The sequence below is a fragment of the Geotrypetes seraphini genome, chromosome 3 (assembly GCF_902459505.1).
Source record: "Geotrypetes seraphini chromosome 3, aGeoSer1.1, whole genome shotgun sequence".
NCBI lineage: Eukaryota > Metazoa > Chordata > Amphibia > Gymnophiona > Dermophiidae > Geotrypetes > Geotrypetes seraphini.
Window position 1 is genome coordinate 116,805,587 of NC_047086.1, and position 16,174 is coordinate 116,821,760.

At 43.3% G+C, this 16,174-nt stretch overlaps 1 protein-coding gene across 1 annotated transcript in view; it reads right to left on the bottom strand.

The window, feature by feature from the left end:
- Positions 1-16,174, bottom strand: part of LOC117356548 (cytochrome P450 2K6-like) — a 76,243-nt gene that overhangs the window by 30,501 nt on the left and 29,568 nt on the right. Inside the window, exons 6-7 of the mRNA XM_033935897.1 lie at positions 9,210-9,351; positions 1,449-1,633 (exon numbers count right to left, since the gene is read on the bottom strand). Of these exons, the coding sequence (XP_033791788.1) occupies positions 1,449-1,633; positions 9,210-9,351 (327 nt within the window). The remainder of the gene's footprint in view (positions 1-1,448; positions 1,634-9,209; positions 9,352-16,174) is intronic.

Sequence of the window (16,174 nt, forward strand, 5' to 3'; positions counted from 1 at the left end):
TGGCTGGAAAACCGAAAGCAGAGAGTGGGCATAAATGGGAAGTTCTCCGACTGGGAGAAAGTGACTAGTGGTGTACCCCAGGGCTCGGTACTTGGGCCGATCCTTTTTAATATTTATATCAATGACCTGGAGGAAGGAACATCCAGTGAGATCATCAAGTTTGCAGACGATACAAAACTATGCCGGGCGATCAGATCGCAGGAGGATAGAGAGAAACTCCAGAGCGACTTGTGTCGGTTGGAAACATGGGCAGAGAAATGGCAGATGAAGTTCAATGTGGAGAAATGCAAGGTAATGCATTTAGGCAATAAGAATAAGGAATACGAGTATACAATGTCAGGTGCAACTCTGGGGAAGAGTGAACAAGAAAAGGACCTGGGTGTACTGATAGATAGGACCCTGAAGCCGTCGGCACAATGCGCGGCAGCGGCAAAGAAGGCAAATAGAATGTTGGGCATGATAAAGAAAGGAATCTCGAGTAGATCGGAGAAAGTTATAATGCCGCTTTATAGGGCAATGGTCAGACCCCACTTGGAATACTGCGTCCAACATTGGTCTCCCTACCTAAAGAAGGATATAAAACTGCTGGAGAGGGTGCAGAGACGAGCAACAAAACTGGTGAAGGGTATGGAGAAACTGGAATACGAGGACAGACTTATAACACTAGGATTGTTCTCCCTTGAGAAAAGGAGACTGCGTGGGGATATGATCGAGACCTTCAAAATACTGAAAGGAATCGACAAAATAGAGCAGAGAAGATTATTTACATTGTCCAATTTGACACGGACTAGAGGACATGTAATGAAGCTAAGGGGGGACAGGTTCAGGACTAATGTCAGGAAGTTCTGCTTCACTCAGAGAGTGGTTGACACCTGGAATGCCCTCCCAGAGGAGATTATGACGGAATCGACCGTCCTAGGCTTCAAGAGCAAACTAGATGCATATCTCCTTAAGAGAGGCATATAAGGATATGGTGGACTATAAATTAAGCCAGGTGTACACCTGGCAGGGCCTCCGCGTGTGCGGATCGCCGGACTTGATGGACCGAAGGTCTGATCCGGAGAAGGCAGTTCTTATGTTCTTATGTTCTTATGACTATGTTACTGTTACTATTCGGTACCAATCATTCAATTGGGAGCTCTAGATCTAATACTTCCCTCCTGGTGTTTTGAAACACCTGATGCAGTGTGTGCACAGGCGAAATGTGGTCTATGTCGAGTATTGTTAAACAAAGGACGTTTGCTTCTATACATTGGATTTTCTCCTTCCTCCGTCTGTTTTATTGCAGATCTGTGCAGCCACTTAAGGACAATGGCATCAAACAACTATGCATCAATTGCCCACAAGAGAAAAGGTAAGATTACATAAAACTAGTAAGTTCTCAATTCTCCAAATTTAAGAAACCATTAACTTCATAAAAAAGGAACAAATCAAAATGTTAAACTTACTTTTGGTAGAAAATATCCTTTAAAATTGACATCTTTGGTAGTTTCATGAGGTAGATTCATTGGCACAATATCAGCAAACCTTTGAATTTCATGGATGACTGCATCAGTGTATGGCATGTGTTTCCGATGCTCAGTTCGAGGTTTGGAAGACCCCATCACTCTTTCTATTTCCTTTTGGACTTTTTCTAATAATTTATAAACCCAAGGAATATGTAAAAAGATCAAAATGACATGTACATCTGCTTGAAAAGATGCATTTTCAGTTAAACAGTGGGGATTTTACTTTCCTCAAAAAAAATATTCTGAAAAATTATTTGGCAGCTTGAACCCAACAGTAGTATTGTGAGACTGCGTTTGAAGGGGTTACATTAGATGTCTGTATAGGAATTTAAGGTTCTGTGCTTTATTTTTAAAGTATTGTTTGGTAAGTGTCCATCTTACATGATGTCATTGCGAAATGTCAGATTTGGTTTTTCATCTAAAACTAAGGGCCCCTTTTACTAAGCTACAGTGCTGCGCAAAATAAGTACCTGTCCAAAATATGTAAAACCACTTAAAAAATGCAATATACAAGTGCCTATACCTTTATTCATACATTAAATTTGAACTTCCACCTACACTTGTTTCTACTCAAAATAATTATTTAGATCTGTTTTTCTAGTTATGTGGAATTCTCTGCCATTAGACTTGGGGTGCAAACAGAATTATTTTAGATGTAGGAAATTACTGAAAACCTGGTTATTTGCAAAATTTTTCCATGGTTGTAAATTTATTTTACAATGGCCACTTGACTAGTTGGCTTCCTTTGAGACTGTTGCTTACTTGTATTATTGTAAACTTGTATTATTGTAAACTGAACTAATGGTTTAGACCAGGGGTGTCAAAGTCGATCCTCGCGGGCCGCAATCCAGTCAGATTTTCAGGATTTCCCCAATGAATATGCATGAGATATATTTGCATGCACTGCTTTCATTGTATGCTAATAGATCTCATGCATATTAATTGGGAAAAACCTGAAAACCTGGATTACGGTTCTTGAGGACCAACTTTGACACCTGTGGTTTAGACCAGTGTTCTTCAACCGCTGGTCCATGAACCGGTGCCGGTCTGCAGAAATTTTCTGCCAGTCCAAAGAGCCGGCACATCCATTGGGCCTAAGACAGCGTTCTTCATCCGGCGGTCCACGGTGCGATCAACGTGGCATCTTCGGGCCGGCTCCCTGAGTGCTACAGTGCACAAAGCTGTGAGAAAAGGCTTCTATGCGCAGCCTGCGCCTGAACCGGTAGCCTTCTCTCTGATGTCGCAACATCAGAGGGAAGGCTTACAGATGAGGCGAGGGATGAACACAAGGAGCTGCTGCCCACAGCTTTGTGCAATGCAGCACTCAGGGAGCCGTCCCGAAGATGCTGCATTGATCATACAGTGGACCTGCCCAAAGATAACACCAGGGGGCAGGCCCGAAGGCAAGGCACATGGAGGGAGAGACACAACAACAGTAGGGGAAATGTTTTTATTCTTTTTATTTAGTGATTGGTTTGTCTGTTCAGGAAGAAATGCATTTGTTTCTTTTCCTCTGGTTGTACTGCTTGCAGAGTCTTGCATCTTACGGTTTGTTTGTAAATATTAGTACTTTTAGTTTTTGGTCCTGCATTTGCATGGGGTTATCTGTTTTCTGGTAGGAATGAATGTTAAAGTGTACAAGGTGCTTTGTGTATTTTAATTTTGTGGTTAACCATTATGTGGTGTTAATATAATTATATTGTGTGTGCATATATGAAAAATGAAATGAAAATATGGTGTTACAATTAGTACTATTATGGGGGCGGAGATTGAGTGGAGATGGGCATGACTTAGCCCAGTGTTCTTCAACTTCCGGTCCACAAAATAATTATTTTATTTCCGCCGGTCCATAGGTGTGAAAAGATTGAAGAACACTGGTTTAGACAGTAAATAGTGTACTCTTTATTAGGGGCCAGAGTTGCCATTTTCAACCTAGGCTAACAGGGCAGGACTATTTTGGGATTATTTCTGTTCCACCACTAACTCCCCGGTAATACAATCTGGAAGGGTTTAGCAGGAGGGTGGGGAGATGCTGTATGAGGGGGTTTATTTATTTAATAAATTTCTTTCCCTCTGTAAAACCCCCCAGGGGTGATATGATGCAATTACATTACAATTTAATTATTACAAATTAACGGCTCCTTTTACGAAGGCGCATTGGGGCCTTAACACGCGGAATAGCGCACGCTAAATTGCCACACATGCTAGCCACTACCGCCTCCTTTTGAGCAGGTGATAGATTTTCAGCTAGCGTGCAATAGCGCGCGCTAATCTGATGCATGCGCTAAAACGCTTAGTGCATCTTCGTAAAAAGAGCTCTAAAGTATAAGATGTAATAATCACGGTCAAGATGTTTTAATAGGTTTCCCCTTCAATTCACACCAACACAGAGGTTAAACATTTAAATATTTGTATTTATTTGTAGTAACTTAAAAAAAAACCCAATAACTGAGGATGAAAGAAAACTAATTAAGTATGTCCAACAATTGTTATCAGATGGTTTAATCAAGGTAAATTAAAACTAAATTAATAGCAAAGCTAATTTACCATTCATGTGTGATCAGATTTACATGGATTACAACATTATACTTAGTGATAATAATCAAACCTCAAACATCTCATGCCTTTCAATTTAATATCAACTTTGTTCCAGGATATCCAAAACCACAGGTAAGTATTTGACTAGGTGACTCTTTTAAAACCAGAGGGTATTTCTCAATTCCAAAGTTGTTTTTTTTTTTTCAAAATCTTTATTCATTTTTACATCTCACAACAAGTGTACAATAATAAAACAGTTGATTCATATAGAACACTTGAAAATATTTCTTATTATTAACATAAATGTATAAATTGAAGACCCTTCCTCCACCCTCCCTTTTCTTCAATATAAATAAATCAATCATATTATACATATATTATATTCAAAGATATTGCAATCAACAATAAATCTATACATCCCCCCTTCCCAATCTTATATCTACATTATGTGCAGAAAATGTGTCTAATCATTACAATATTCTGTCAATGGCCCCCAAATCTTTTTGAAATTATTATAGTTCCCCCCTTGGTATTGCAATAATTCTTTCCATTTTATATATATGACAGACCAAATTCCACCACACAACAGACGGACTGCACCTTACCCTGTCACAGAGGGAGTGAACACGGAGTCCTGCCGTCCCTCAACCGTAAGTGTCCTCCTTTTCCGGCCCGGCCCGCTGAGAGGGAGAGCGGTGCTGGCACCGGGGAGGGGACACACACACACGAGGGCTCTGCGCCAGCTCAGCTCAGCCGCTCCGTCTCTGCCGGGGCTAACAACAGTAACCCCCGAAGCTCCTCAGCAGCCTGTCCCGCCCCCTCAAGAAGGGCTCCCGCAGTGTCCGGAAGCCGTGATGGCGGCGCTGCTGCTGGTGGTGGCGCTGTTCCCACTGCTGTGCGTGAGTGATGCGCTGGAGCTGGATCCCGCCTGTCGGCAGCGGCTGACAGGAGGAGACAGAGGGGAGATGCTGGATTGAAAAAGGGGGGATGAAAAAGGAAGGGAGGCCTACTGCTGGACAGGTGGAGCAGGAAGAGGTGCTGATGGACAGGGGGGAAAAAAGGAAGGGAGGCCTACTGCTGGACAGGAGGAGCAGGAAGAGGTGCTGATGGACAGGGGGGAAAAAAGGAAGGGAGGCCTACTGCTGGACAGGAGGAGCAGGAAGAGGTGCTGATGGACCGGGGGGGGGAAGAAGGGAGGCCTACTGCTGAACAGGGGGAGTAGGCAGAGGTGCTGATGGACAGGGGGGAAGGAAGGGAGGCCTATTGCTGGACAAGGGGAGCAGGAAAAGGTGCTGATGGCCAAGGGGGAGGTAAAACAAAGGGAGAAGGGCTGCTGCTGGATAAGGGGAGCAGTGAAGGGGTGGTGGTGGACACAGGGGAGGTAAAAGGAAGGGAGAATGGACAGGAGGAGCACGCAAGGGGTGGTGGTGGATAGCCAAAAGAAAGAAAGACAGAAATACAGAAAGCGGCTAAGGAGACAGAGAGAGAAAGAAATAAAGACAGACAGACACACATATATTCTAGCACCCGTTAATGTAACGGGCTATAAAGCTAGTCTATAAATAACTTTAAGCAGGTTAAAGCCAGAACAAGTTAAAAACAAGCAAAACTGATATCATTAAGAACATGAAATCACATCATTTATCTATTGCAATGTCCAAGGAAAGCTTATAGTGGGAGGGGCCTTAAGCACCTGGACCAATCAGGCCCTAGGATCCTGTGGGTTGGGCAGTGGAGGGGTGGGCCCGCTTCATTTGGATGGAGGCGGGTCTGCTGGCTGGACGGTAAATGATAGGTTGTATCAAGAGAAGCTTCGTCAACAGGAAACCTGAAGTCATGATGCCATTGTACAGAGCCATGGTGAAACCGCATCTGGAATACTGTGTGCAATTCTGGAGGCCACATTACCGTAAGGATGTGCTCAGAGTTGAATCGGTTCAGCGGATGGCCACCAGGATGGTCTCGGGGCTAAAGGGTCTCCCGTACGAGGAAAGACTGAGCAAATTGCAGCTCTACACTCTCGAGGAGCGTAGGGAGAGGGGAGACATGATTGAGACATTTAAGTATATCACGGGACGGGTCGAGGTGGAAGATGATATCTTTCTTCTCAAGGGACCCTCGACCACAAGAGGACATCCGCTCAAGCTCAGGGGAGGGAAGCTTCGTGGAGACGCCAGGAAGTACTTCTTCACGGAGAGAGTGATTGAGCACTGGAACAAGCTTCCAGTGCAGGTGGTCGAGGCATGCAGCATCCCAGACTTCAAGAACAAATGGGATACCTATGTGGGATCCCTGCGAGGTCATGCCAAGGGATAGGGTCACTAGGACTGAATGAGCGGGTCAGTAGAGTGACAGTATAATCACAATTATACTTTAGGGGGACAGTAGACTTAAGAGGGTGGGTAAATAGTGTGGGCAGACTTGATGGGCTATGGCCCTTATCTGCCATCATCTTTCTATGTTTCTATGAGTTGCTATCCGGCCAAATTGGAGGTAAGCCCAAGGAGGGGTTCTGGGGTGGGGGCTTCGTTGGGGGGGGGAGGCTGGCAGGAGGGGGTTGGGTACCCTCCTGCTGGCAATCTTAGGAGGGCCCTTGGAGGGGGGGGGCCGGCAGGAGGAGTTAGGTACCCCCCTGCCGGCAATCTTAGGAGGGGCCGTTGGGAGGTCCGGCAAGAGGAGTTAGGCACCCTCCTGCCGGCGATCTTCGGGGCGGGTTCTGTCAGCATGAAGGGTTGGGCACCTTCCTGCCGGCAATCTCCGGGGAGGGGGTTGGGGCATTTAAAACCCGATTCTGTAACCAGCGTCTGCAACATGGACGTTGGTTACAGAATTGGGTTCCCAAACCGGGCCTGTATGTGTGTGTTTTTGCCTCTAAAATCCAGTGTATTTACTGTTAAACTTTGAGTTTGTGGGACCCAGGAACAGATTAATCCAGTTTCCATTATTTTCAATGGGAAAAATTGTCTTGGAACTCGAACGGGGTTCTGAAACGGATTAAGTCCGGATTCCAAGGCATCACTGTAATTTGTTAATCAAACACACAAACGAAGACTAACACTAGCTGCACATACTGAAGCATGACTTTCTTATCCACTCCTACCCTAGCTGAGATCATTTGCATGCACTTTTTTGACTTCACATGCAACATTCTTTAAATTAGTACCATTATTTTCTAACTCCTATTACTTCATTTTTTTCTGTCTATATGTTCCACCTCCACTTAGACTCTAGGAGACAACTCTGTTGGTGTTTTGGATGAGCATCTCCAGTACTGGGTAAACTCCTTGAGTTTGTCCCAGGGAGGATTAATCTCCATTGAATTTAGCAACCTCAGTCATTTCGTAAAGTTGGCTCCTATGCTTACGCTGTTTTATAAGATATTTTAATGTGCATTGTATTCATACTGTAAGTAGCATACTATGCCACAATGGGCTCCTTTTACAAAGCCGCACTAGGGCCTTAACGCGTGGAGTAGCATGCGTGCTAGCCGCTACCGCCTCCTTTTGAGCAGGCGGTAGATTTTCAGCTAGTGCGCGCTAATCCGGTGCGTGCGCTAAAACCGCTAGCGTGGCTTTGTAAAAGGAGCCCAATATGTACTGTTAGAATATTTTTCGGCTAAAATTTTCTGTTGCCTATGTCCAGATAGTTTTTGCTGTGCACCGCCATGAATTAATTTTTCAGAAAGGCAACATTTAAACATCCTTTTTAGGACGATAATAACAATATTTCTAAGATGACATTTTTAATTTTATTTGCTTTTTAATTTTACCCTACCTAATGTTTTTGCCCTAATTGTTTCTTTTCTAATCACTATTGTAGTTCTTCCTTGCCTAGCCAATTTTTTCCAGTAAGTCGTTTGTTGTGTTTATTGTTGTTAAAATGTTTGACTTTACTGTATGGCTACATACTCATTTTAATTGTAATCCACCTTGAAACTACGTATAGGCAATATATCAAATTTTAAATAAACTTTGAAACCTTGATAATAACTCTTAATAGATAAATAAATAAAGCTCTGTGCATGCTAACAGAATTAGCATGCACTAAGGGCCTGATTCTATAAATGGCGCCTAACTCCTAGGAACTGTTTGGCACAGTTGTTAATCATCCACTAGGTGTCCTTTATAGAACTGTGCCTAGCAGCGCCTAACTCAACTTAGGCCCTGGTAGACGTCATACTGTTGGGAGCCAGTATATTAGATCCTGTCGTGTCTTCTAGTAAATCTACTATAGTCCCCTGAGCAAAGGCCAACTTTAGATCAAGAAGATCCTTGCTTAGTAATGTCGGGTATAAAGACTACAGATCTCAAGTGCCCATGGCCAATTACCAGAACTAATCTTGGTTATTTGATCTACATGCGGGCTATCATTGATCAGAGTCTTTCCCCGCTATGTATGTATTTTTTTGCATTTATTTTATTGCTATTAAAACAACTTATTGTTCTTAATATTCAATAATACTGTATAATACTTAGCTCGGGTGTTATATGTTGCCCGGCTTTCCCAACGGAAGATATCCGTTTCGCTCTCGTATAATACTGAGAGCTTCTTCAGGACAGCATTGTATTATAAAGATTTTTTTATTTGCTGTGACCACAGATAATTCTCGCCGTGCTATGATCCATTGAAGATAGGCCTGGTTTTTCATGGAATAATTTACTGATGCCTAGCACAAACACCTACCAACGCCTAAGTCATACCACGTCTATTCTCCACCCCTTATCAGGCCTACTTTTCAAGTAGGCACCTTGGTGTAGGTGTTGGTAGGCACTTTGCTGAATTCCACATGTGACTTTAATTAATGCTTTTAAAATCTTTATTTAATTAGGACTTGTATACCACCTTTTCTGTGTTTACACACTTAAAAATGGTTTCCATATATACAGGAACTTGGTTTTTTATCTGTGGCAATGGAGGGTCACAATGAGCAGTGCTGGGATTAAAAAGTTTAATTTGCATGTGGAATTTGGCTAGGCACCATTTACAGAATCAGGTCCTAAATGCTAAGAAGCCCATCTTATACTTATGAGCTTCTTAGCGTTTAGTGTGGGCTAATATCATTACCATATGCTAAGCTTATAAGAGTCCCTAACTTTGTAACTTATGGTATCACTTAGCTAACATATAGTCATTAATATTGCTAAACTATAATAAACTTCTTACCCTGAATTTCTGGGTACTTCATCATTAGTAGCAGACCCCAGTGGAGAGTAGAGGAAGTTGTCTCCATCCCAGCAGAAAACAGGTTTCTCACAGCACATATTAAATTTTTCTCATGGAAATATGAATTTGTGTTAGCTTTTTCCTATAAATTTAAGCAAATTGAAATGTAACTTGCAACAATAAAATTTTAAAGTAAACTGAAGGAATATTTTATATTTCCATTTCCACTTTTCTTCTCTTATGAATTTTAGAGAAGCTGTCCAAAAAAAAAATCTTATGATTTAAATTATGCAATATATGTATGTCTCCACTACTAAAACTCATTTCAGAATTTAAAAAAAAATATACATTTCATTCATAACAAATTTGAAAACGTCTAGTGTTAACAATATAAACCCCCTCACACAAAAAAACCCTTGTATACTGCAGTTGCCAGTTGTCTCATTTTCCCTGTTCTGCATCCATTTTACATGGGTGCAGATTAGGTTGTTTATATTCTGATCTAGTTATGCTGTGAACTACCAGTTCATCATACTTCCTGTAAATTGTAGTTCTGCTCTTATTGGTATCCCCTGAGCATATGATCCCTATTTCCACCATCACATGGATATTTTCTATTGAATCGGCCAAAAAGACCCAAAAAAATACCAATACTGGAGATTAATCCACGTCACAAAAATTGGTACTACAATATATTATTCTCCCAACCAGAACAACAGCGTGAAAAATGCACCACCAGCTTAATCCTTAAATAAGGAAAAAATATATTTTAAAGAAGCAAAAGGCAATAATCAGTACGGGCCTAATTCATCCCTCACAGTAACCAACAGCCCCGGGCAGGTATTCATGAAGTGACAAGCACTTAGACCGAAGTCTAAATGAATCCTGCCCCGTACATCATCGTACCTTTATATCTGTTGATAAATAAGCTGGTAAAAATGAAGTGCTAACATACGTCCAGAGTGAAACAGGGGGGAGAAAATAAAAGTGTAAGAGGAATTTAAAGAAAAAGCCCTTCCGGAAGAACACTCGAACAAAAGTGAGGAAAAATTAATAAAAAGTCAACAAAAATATCAAGAATCAAAAAATAGTGACGAAAGTAATAACGAAAAATCAATCAAAAAAATCACACATATAATAAACGTCCATTAAAGAATCATAATCCATGAAAGAGTCCATATCAATGTCCATCTTCCAATGATGATAAGAAGTGAACAAAGTCTTTATAGTCTTTTCGTTATTACTTTCGTCACAATTTTTTGATTCTTGATATTTTTATTGACTTTTTTTTTAATTTTTCCTCACTTTTGTTCGAGTGTTCTTCCGGAAGGGCTTTTTCTTTAAATTCCTCTTACACTTTTATTTTCTCCCCCCCCCTGTTTCACTCTGGACGTGTGTTAGCACTTCATTTTTACAAGCTTATTTATCAACAGATATAAAGATACGATGATGTACGGGGCAGGATTCATTTAGACTTTGGTCTAAGTGCTTGCCACTTCATGAATACCTGCCCGGGGCTGCTGGTTACTGCGAGGGATGAATTAGGCCCGTACTGATTAATGCCTTTTGCTTCTTTAAAATATATTTTTTTCCTTATTTAAGGATTAAGCCGGTGGTGCATTTTTCACGCTGTTGTTGTTCTGGTTGGGAGAATAATATATTGTAGTACCAATTTTTTTGACGTGCATTTTCTATTGATACACTCTCTGCCCTTCCTCCTAATCATGCACTAAGAGAAGCAGATCTATATTTTTGATGCCTGCTCTTTACTCATTGCCAACCTCTAAAGCTGCATTGTTTTTTTTCATTAGTGTCATTTAACAATTCAGCACCAGCCTCTCCAGTCTGAAAGCACTGGATTGAAAAACAAACTCATTTATCTGCATGGAGAGTGACTCCTCTATTGTAAGTGTCCATCTTTTAGATTTATTTGCAATGGAAATTTGCTTGGAACTAAAATCTTGAGTCTCTTTGTAAAGGTGTTGCAATGATGTTAAGATACTACTACTATAGTGCAAGATACTTTTTAATTCCTTGCCAGTCATTGTGCTGGGCATCTCTGAGAGAGCAAGAGATCCACTCTTGTTGGAATCAGACCAGCTACTTTTACTAGTTTATTACAGTAATCACAAGAAAAATAAAATACGCAATAACATACATATTAAGACATACAGAGAAACATGATGGAAAAAGGGAAGGGACTACAATATAAAACAGGAAAGAGAACAAAAATGGAAGCAACAATGGGGAGGGGTAGCAAAGAAATTTGTTTTTAATTTTTCCTTTTATAAAAGAAATTTAATGGTCGAAAGCATTTGTAAATAGGAAGCACTTAAGAGATCCCTTGAATTTATCTAAATTTTGTTCTACCCGAAGATGTGTTGGTAAGGCATCCATATTAAAGGAGCTGTTACTGAAAATATTGTAGTCCGACGGGTATTTATAATTTTTAAAGAGGGGACCCAAAGCAGATTTTGACTAGAGGATCTAAGGCAAGGGTGCCCACACTTTTTGGGCTTGCAAGCTACTTTTAAAATGACCAAGTCAAAATGATCTACCAACAATAAAATTTAAAAAAACACAAAGCACACTGTACGCAGAGATAATGTTAATTATCATTTATATTCTGGGTTTTTTTTCAAAGAGATCAAGGCAGTGACTTTATGCAATGTCACTTCAGTAACAACCATACAAAAATAGAAACATAGAAACATAGAAAGATGACGGCAGAAAAGGGCCAAGGCCCATCAAGTCTGCCCACTATAGACCCTCCCCTTAAGATTAGCTAGTGTTTTGCCCTGAACCCTCTTAGGGATCCCACATGGGCGTCCCATTTATTCTTAAAATCTGGCACGCTGCTGGCCTTGATCACCTGCACTGGAAGCCCGTTCCACCGATCAATCACTCGCTCCGTGAAGAAATACTTCCTGGTGTCGCCGTGAAATTTTCCGCCCCTGAGTTTGAGCGGGTGCCCTCTTGTGGTTGAGGGGCCTCTAAGAAGGAAGATGTTATCTTCCACTTCTATACGTCCGGTGACGTATTTAAACGTCTCAATCATGTCTCCCCTCTCCCTGCGCTCCTCTAGAGTGTAGAGCTGCAAATTGTCTAGTCTTGCTTCGTACGGGAGACCTTTAAGCCCTGAGACCATTCTGGTGGCCATTCTTTGGACCGACTCGACCCTCTGCACGTCTTTGCGGTAGTGTGGCTTCCAGAATTGCACGCAGTATTCCAGATGAGGTCTCACCATGGCCCTGTACAATGGCATAATGACAGCAGGCTTTCTGCTGACAAAACTTCTACGGATGCAACCCAGCATCTGCCTTGCCCTTGAGGAAGCCTTCTCCACCTGATTGGCAGATTTCATGTCTGCACTAATGATTACTCCCAAATCTCGTTCCGCTGAAGTCCTGGTCAAGGTCTCCCCGTTCAAGGTATAAGTTCTGCACGGGTTTCTGTTACCTAGGTGCATGACCTTACATTTTCCAGCATTGAAGCCCAGCTGCCAGGTTGAGGACCAGCATTCCAATGTGCGCAGGTCCTGCGCCATACTATCTTGTAAATTGCCCTCGCTTACCATATTACATAGTTTGGCGTCGTCGGCGAATAATGTTACTTTACCTTGAAGCCCTTGAGTCAGATCTCCTATGAATATGTTGAAGAGGAGCGGACCCAAGACCGAGCCCTGAGGCACCCCGCTGGTCACCTCCGATGTACCATTAACCATCACCCTCTGACGTCTGCCACTCAGCCAATCTCTGACCCATGCCGTCAGAGTCTCTCCTAACCCCATTGATTTCATCTTGTTTAACAGTCTGCGGTGTGGGACGCTGTCAAAAGCTTTACTGAAGTCCAGGTACACTATGTCCAGTGAATCTCCTTCGTCCAGTCTTTTTGTTACCCAGTCAAAGAAGCTGATGAGGTTTGATTGGCAGGACCTACCCTTGGTGAATCCATGTTGATTGGGGTCCCGTAGATTCCCTTCGTTCAAGACCGTGTCCAACTGGCGTTTGATCAGTGTTTCCATGATTTTGCATACTATTGATGTCAGACTCACCGGTCTGTAATTTGCAGCCTCTGTCTTGCAACCCTTTTTGTGTAGAGGAACGACGTTAGCTGTTTTCCAGTCCAAGGGGACTGTCCCTGTACTCAGTGAGAGATTGAATAGTACGGCTAACGGTTCTGCCAGGACATCACCTAACTCCCTAAGCACTCTGGGGTGCAGATTGTCCGGTCCCATGGCTTTGTCCACCTTGAGTTTTGTTAGCTCAAAGTAAACCTCGCTGGGTGTGAATTTAAAATTCCGAAACGGGTCTTTTGTGTTTGACTGTGGTTTCAATTGAGGGCCGGACCCTGGCGCCTCGCAGGTGAAGACCGAGCTGAAGTATTTATTTAGTATTTCTGCTTTTTCGGGATCTGATTCTGCGTAATTCCCGTCTGTTTTTTTCAGGCGTACTATCCCGTCTGTGTTTTTTTTCCTGTCACTGATATACCGGAAGAAGGATTTGTCCCCTTTCTTAATGTTGTTTGCTAGAGTTTCTTCCACTCGAAGTTTGGCCTCCCTGACTGCCGTTTTGACCTCTGTAGACTTGATCCTGTGTAACAGTTGATCTTCGCTTTTCCCGGTGCGTTTGAAGGAAGCAAATGCATTTTTCTTCTCCTTAACGAGACGTGAGATCTCTGCGGTGAACCACTGGGGTTTGTCCTTTCTTCGCTGTTTATGTGATGATTTTATGTAACGGCAGGTTGCCTCGTAAATAGACAAATATACCCCCTCCCTTTTTTACTAAACCGCAATAGCGGTTTTTAGTGCAGGGAGCTGTGCTGAATGCCCTGCGCTGCTCTCGATACTCATAGGCTCCCTGCACTAAAAAACACTATTGCGGTTTTGTAAAAGGGGGCCATAGTGCAAAATATGGACAGCAGATATAAATTCTCAAAATGGCCACATTTTGATCACTAAATTGAAAATAAAATCATTTTTTCCTACCTTTGTTGTCTGGACATTATTCAAATCTTGTTGGTCCCAGGGCTCTGGTTGTCTTCTGATAACTTGCTTGCCAGGGTCTCCTTCTTTCTTCTTTCTCCGTGCTAACCATCCATCTTCTATCTCTGTCCTCCCCTTTCATTTCCCTTCCCTCCCCTGGAAGTCTGGCATCTTTCCTTTTTCTCATCTCCATCCACAGATCCACCTTTCTCAACTTCCCTTTCATTGAGCATCTCTCCCTCCTTCCCCACCACCCCAGGGTCCACCATCTCTCCCTTTCTTTTTCCAACTACCCTCCTATCCAGTATCTCTTCCCCCCCTCCTCACCATCCCTTGTGTCCAACTTCTCTCCCTTTCTGTTCCTTCCCTCCCTAAATCCACCATCTCTCACCCACTCCTCTGTTTTTAGACCCTTTATTTCCCCCCCCCAAAGTCCGGCATATTCACATCTCTTTGAACCCCCTTCTTCCCTCCGTATATTTCTACAGCAGAGCCCCGAAGGCTTGCACTCCCACCCCTTGAAGGCCTGCCTGTCCTCCTGAAGGCCTGCCCCTGACCTCCCCCCCCCCCGGAAGACCTGCATGTTCCTCCCTGCCTCCCACATCCTTTGACCTAATTCCTGCAGGGAGCAGCCTGCAGAGAGGATCGCTGGTACTTTAGCAATCCTTGCAGGTTACCATAGGCCTCAGGAGCTGTCTTCCCTCTGCCCCAATATGCCTCTGACTCAGAGGAGGGGCAGGACCACGGCAGAGGGAAGACAGCTCCTGAGGCCAATGGCAACCTGCAAGAATTGCTAAAAGTACCGGGAGGCCGGGGAGAAAGCCGGATGTCAACCAGCAGCAGCTACAGCAAGATGTGGACCAACGGGGCCAAGCCCAAACTCTCCGTGGAGAGCAACGAGGGCAAGCTGTCCTGTGCTGACTACATCAACGTGTTCCTGGCCAGCGGCTCCATGACCTGCACCCCTCCCGATTGCTATCTAAACATGACTCCCTTCCCCGCTCCTTCAAGCATGTCCACTGCCAGAAGGACGAGAGCGCGTTACGCCCCTTCTGCTGCCTGCTCTGCGCCGAGGACTCCTCTTCCTCCTCCATCAGCAGCGGCAGCCTGGGGGGCCTGGAGAGCAGTGGGAACTGAATGAGCTGACTTTTGATTGGTTAGCGTTCTTCAAGAGGTGGGCCAGTCAGGAGGGGGGGAAAAAAACAGAAGGGAAGGGAACCCGACTCTGCGATCGACTGGGGTTGTCTGAGTGATCGACCAGTCGATCGCGATCGACGTATTGGGCACCCCTGATCTAAGGGATCTGGTAGTTACATATGGAATAAGAATTTTATCTATAAATGCCGTTTCCTTGGTTCTAAGAGTTTTAAAAATTAGGAGGGCAGTTTTATAAGTTATTCTATGTTGGACCGGAAGCCAGTGGGCCTTTTTTAAGAAGGGGAGTAACGTGTTTGAATTTCTTAGAGTTTGTAAGGCAGTATTTTGTATCAACTGAAGACACCTAATATCTTTCTGGCATATATCCTTATATAAGGAGTTACAATAATCTATTTTTGATATAAGGGAATGAATCAAGATATAGTACTCCCCTGATATTCGTGGTGGTTTCTGTTCCAGGAACCCCCGCAAATCTTGAAAAACCGCAAATACGGTTTTCAGCAGGGGAGACAGGAGAGGGCAGCCGGAGTGCCGGCAAGTGAAGGAAATCACTCGCGGTATGCTCAGACTGCCTCTTCCTGCACTAAAGTCAGGCCTCACCAATCAGGAGCTTCTTTGATATGACTTTAGTGCAGGAAGAGCTGGTCGGATCATACCGTGAGTGATTTCCTTCACTTGCCGGCGCTCCCGCTGCTCTCTCCTGCCTCTCTAGCTGCCTCTCCAGCCCAGTCATTTGCAGTCGGAAAATACCGCGATTGACTGGGATCGTGAATGACCGGGGGAGCACTGTAGTGAGTGAAGATGGTTCTAGCACTTTAGCGAA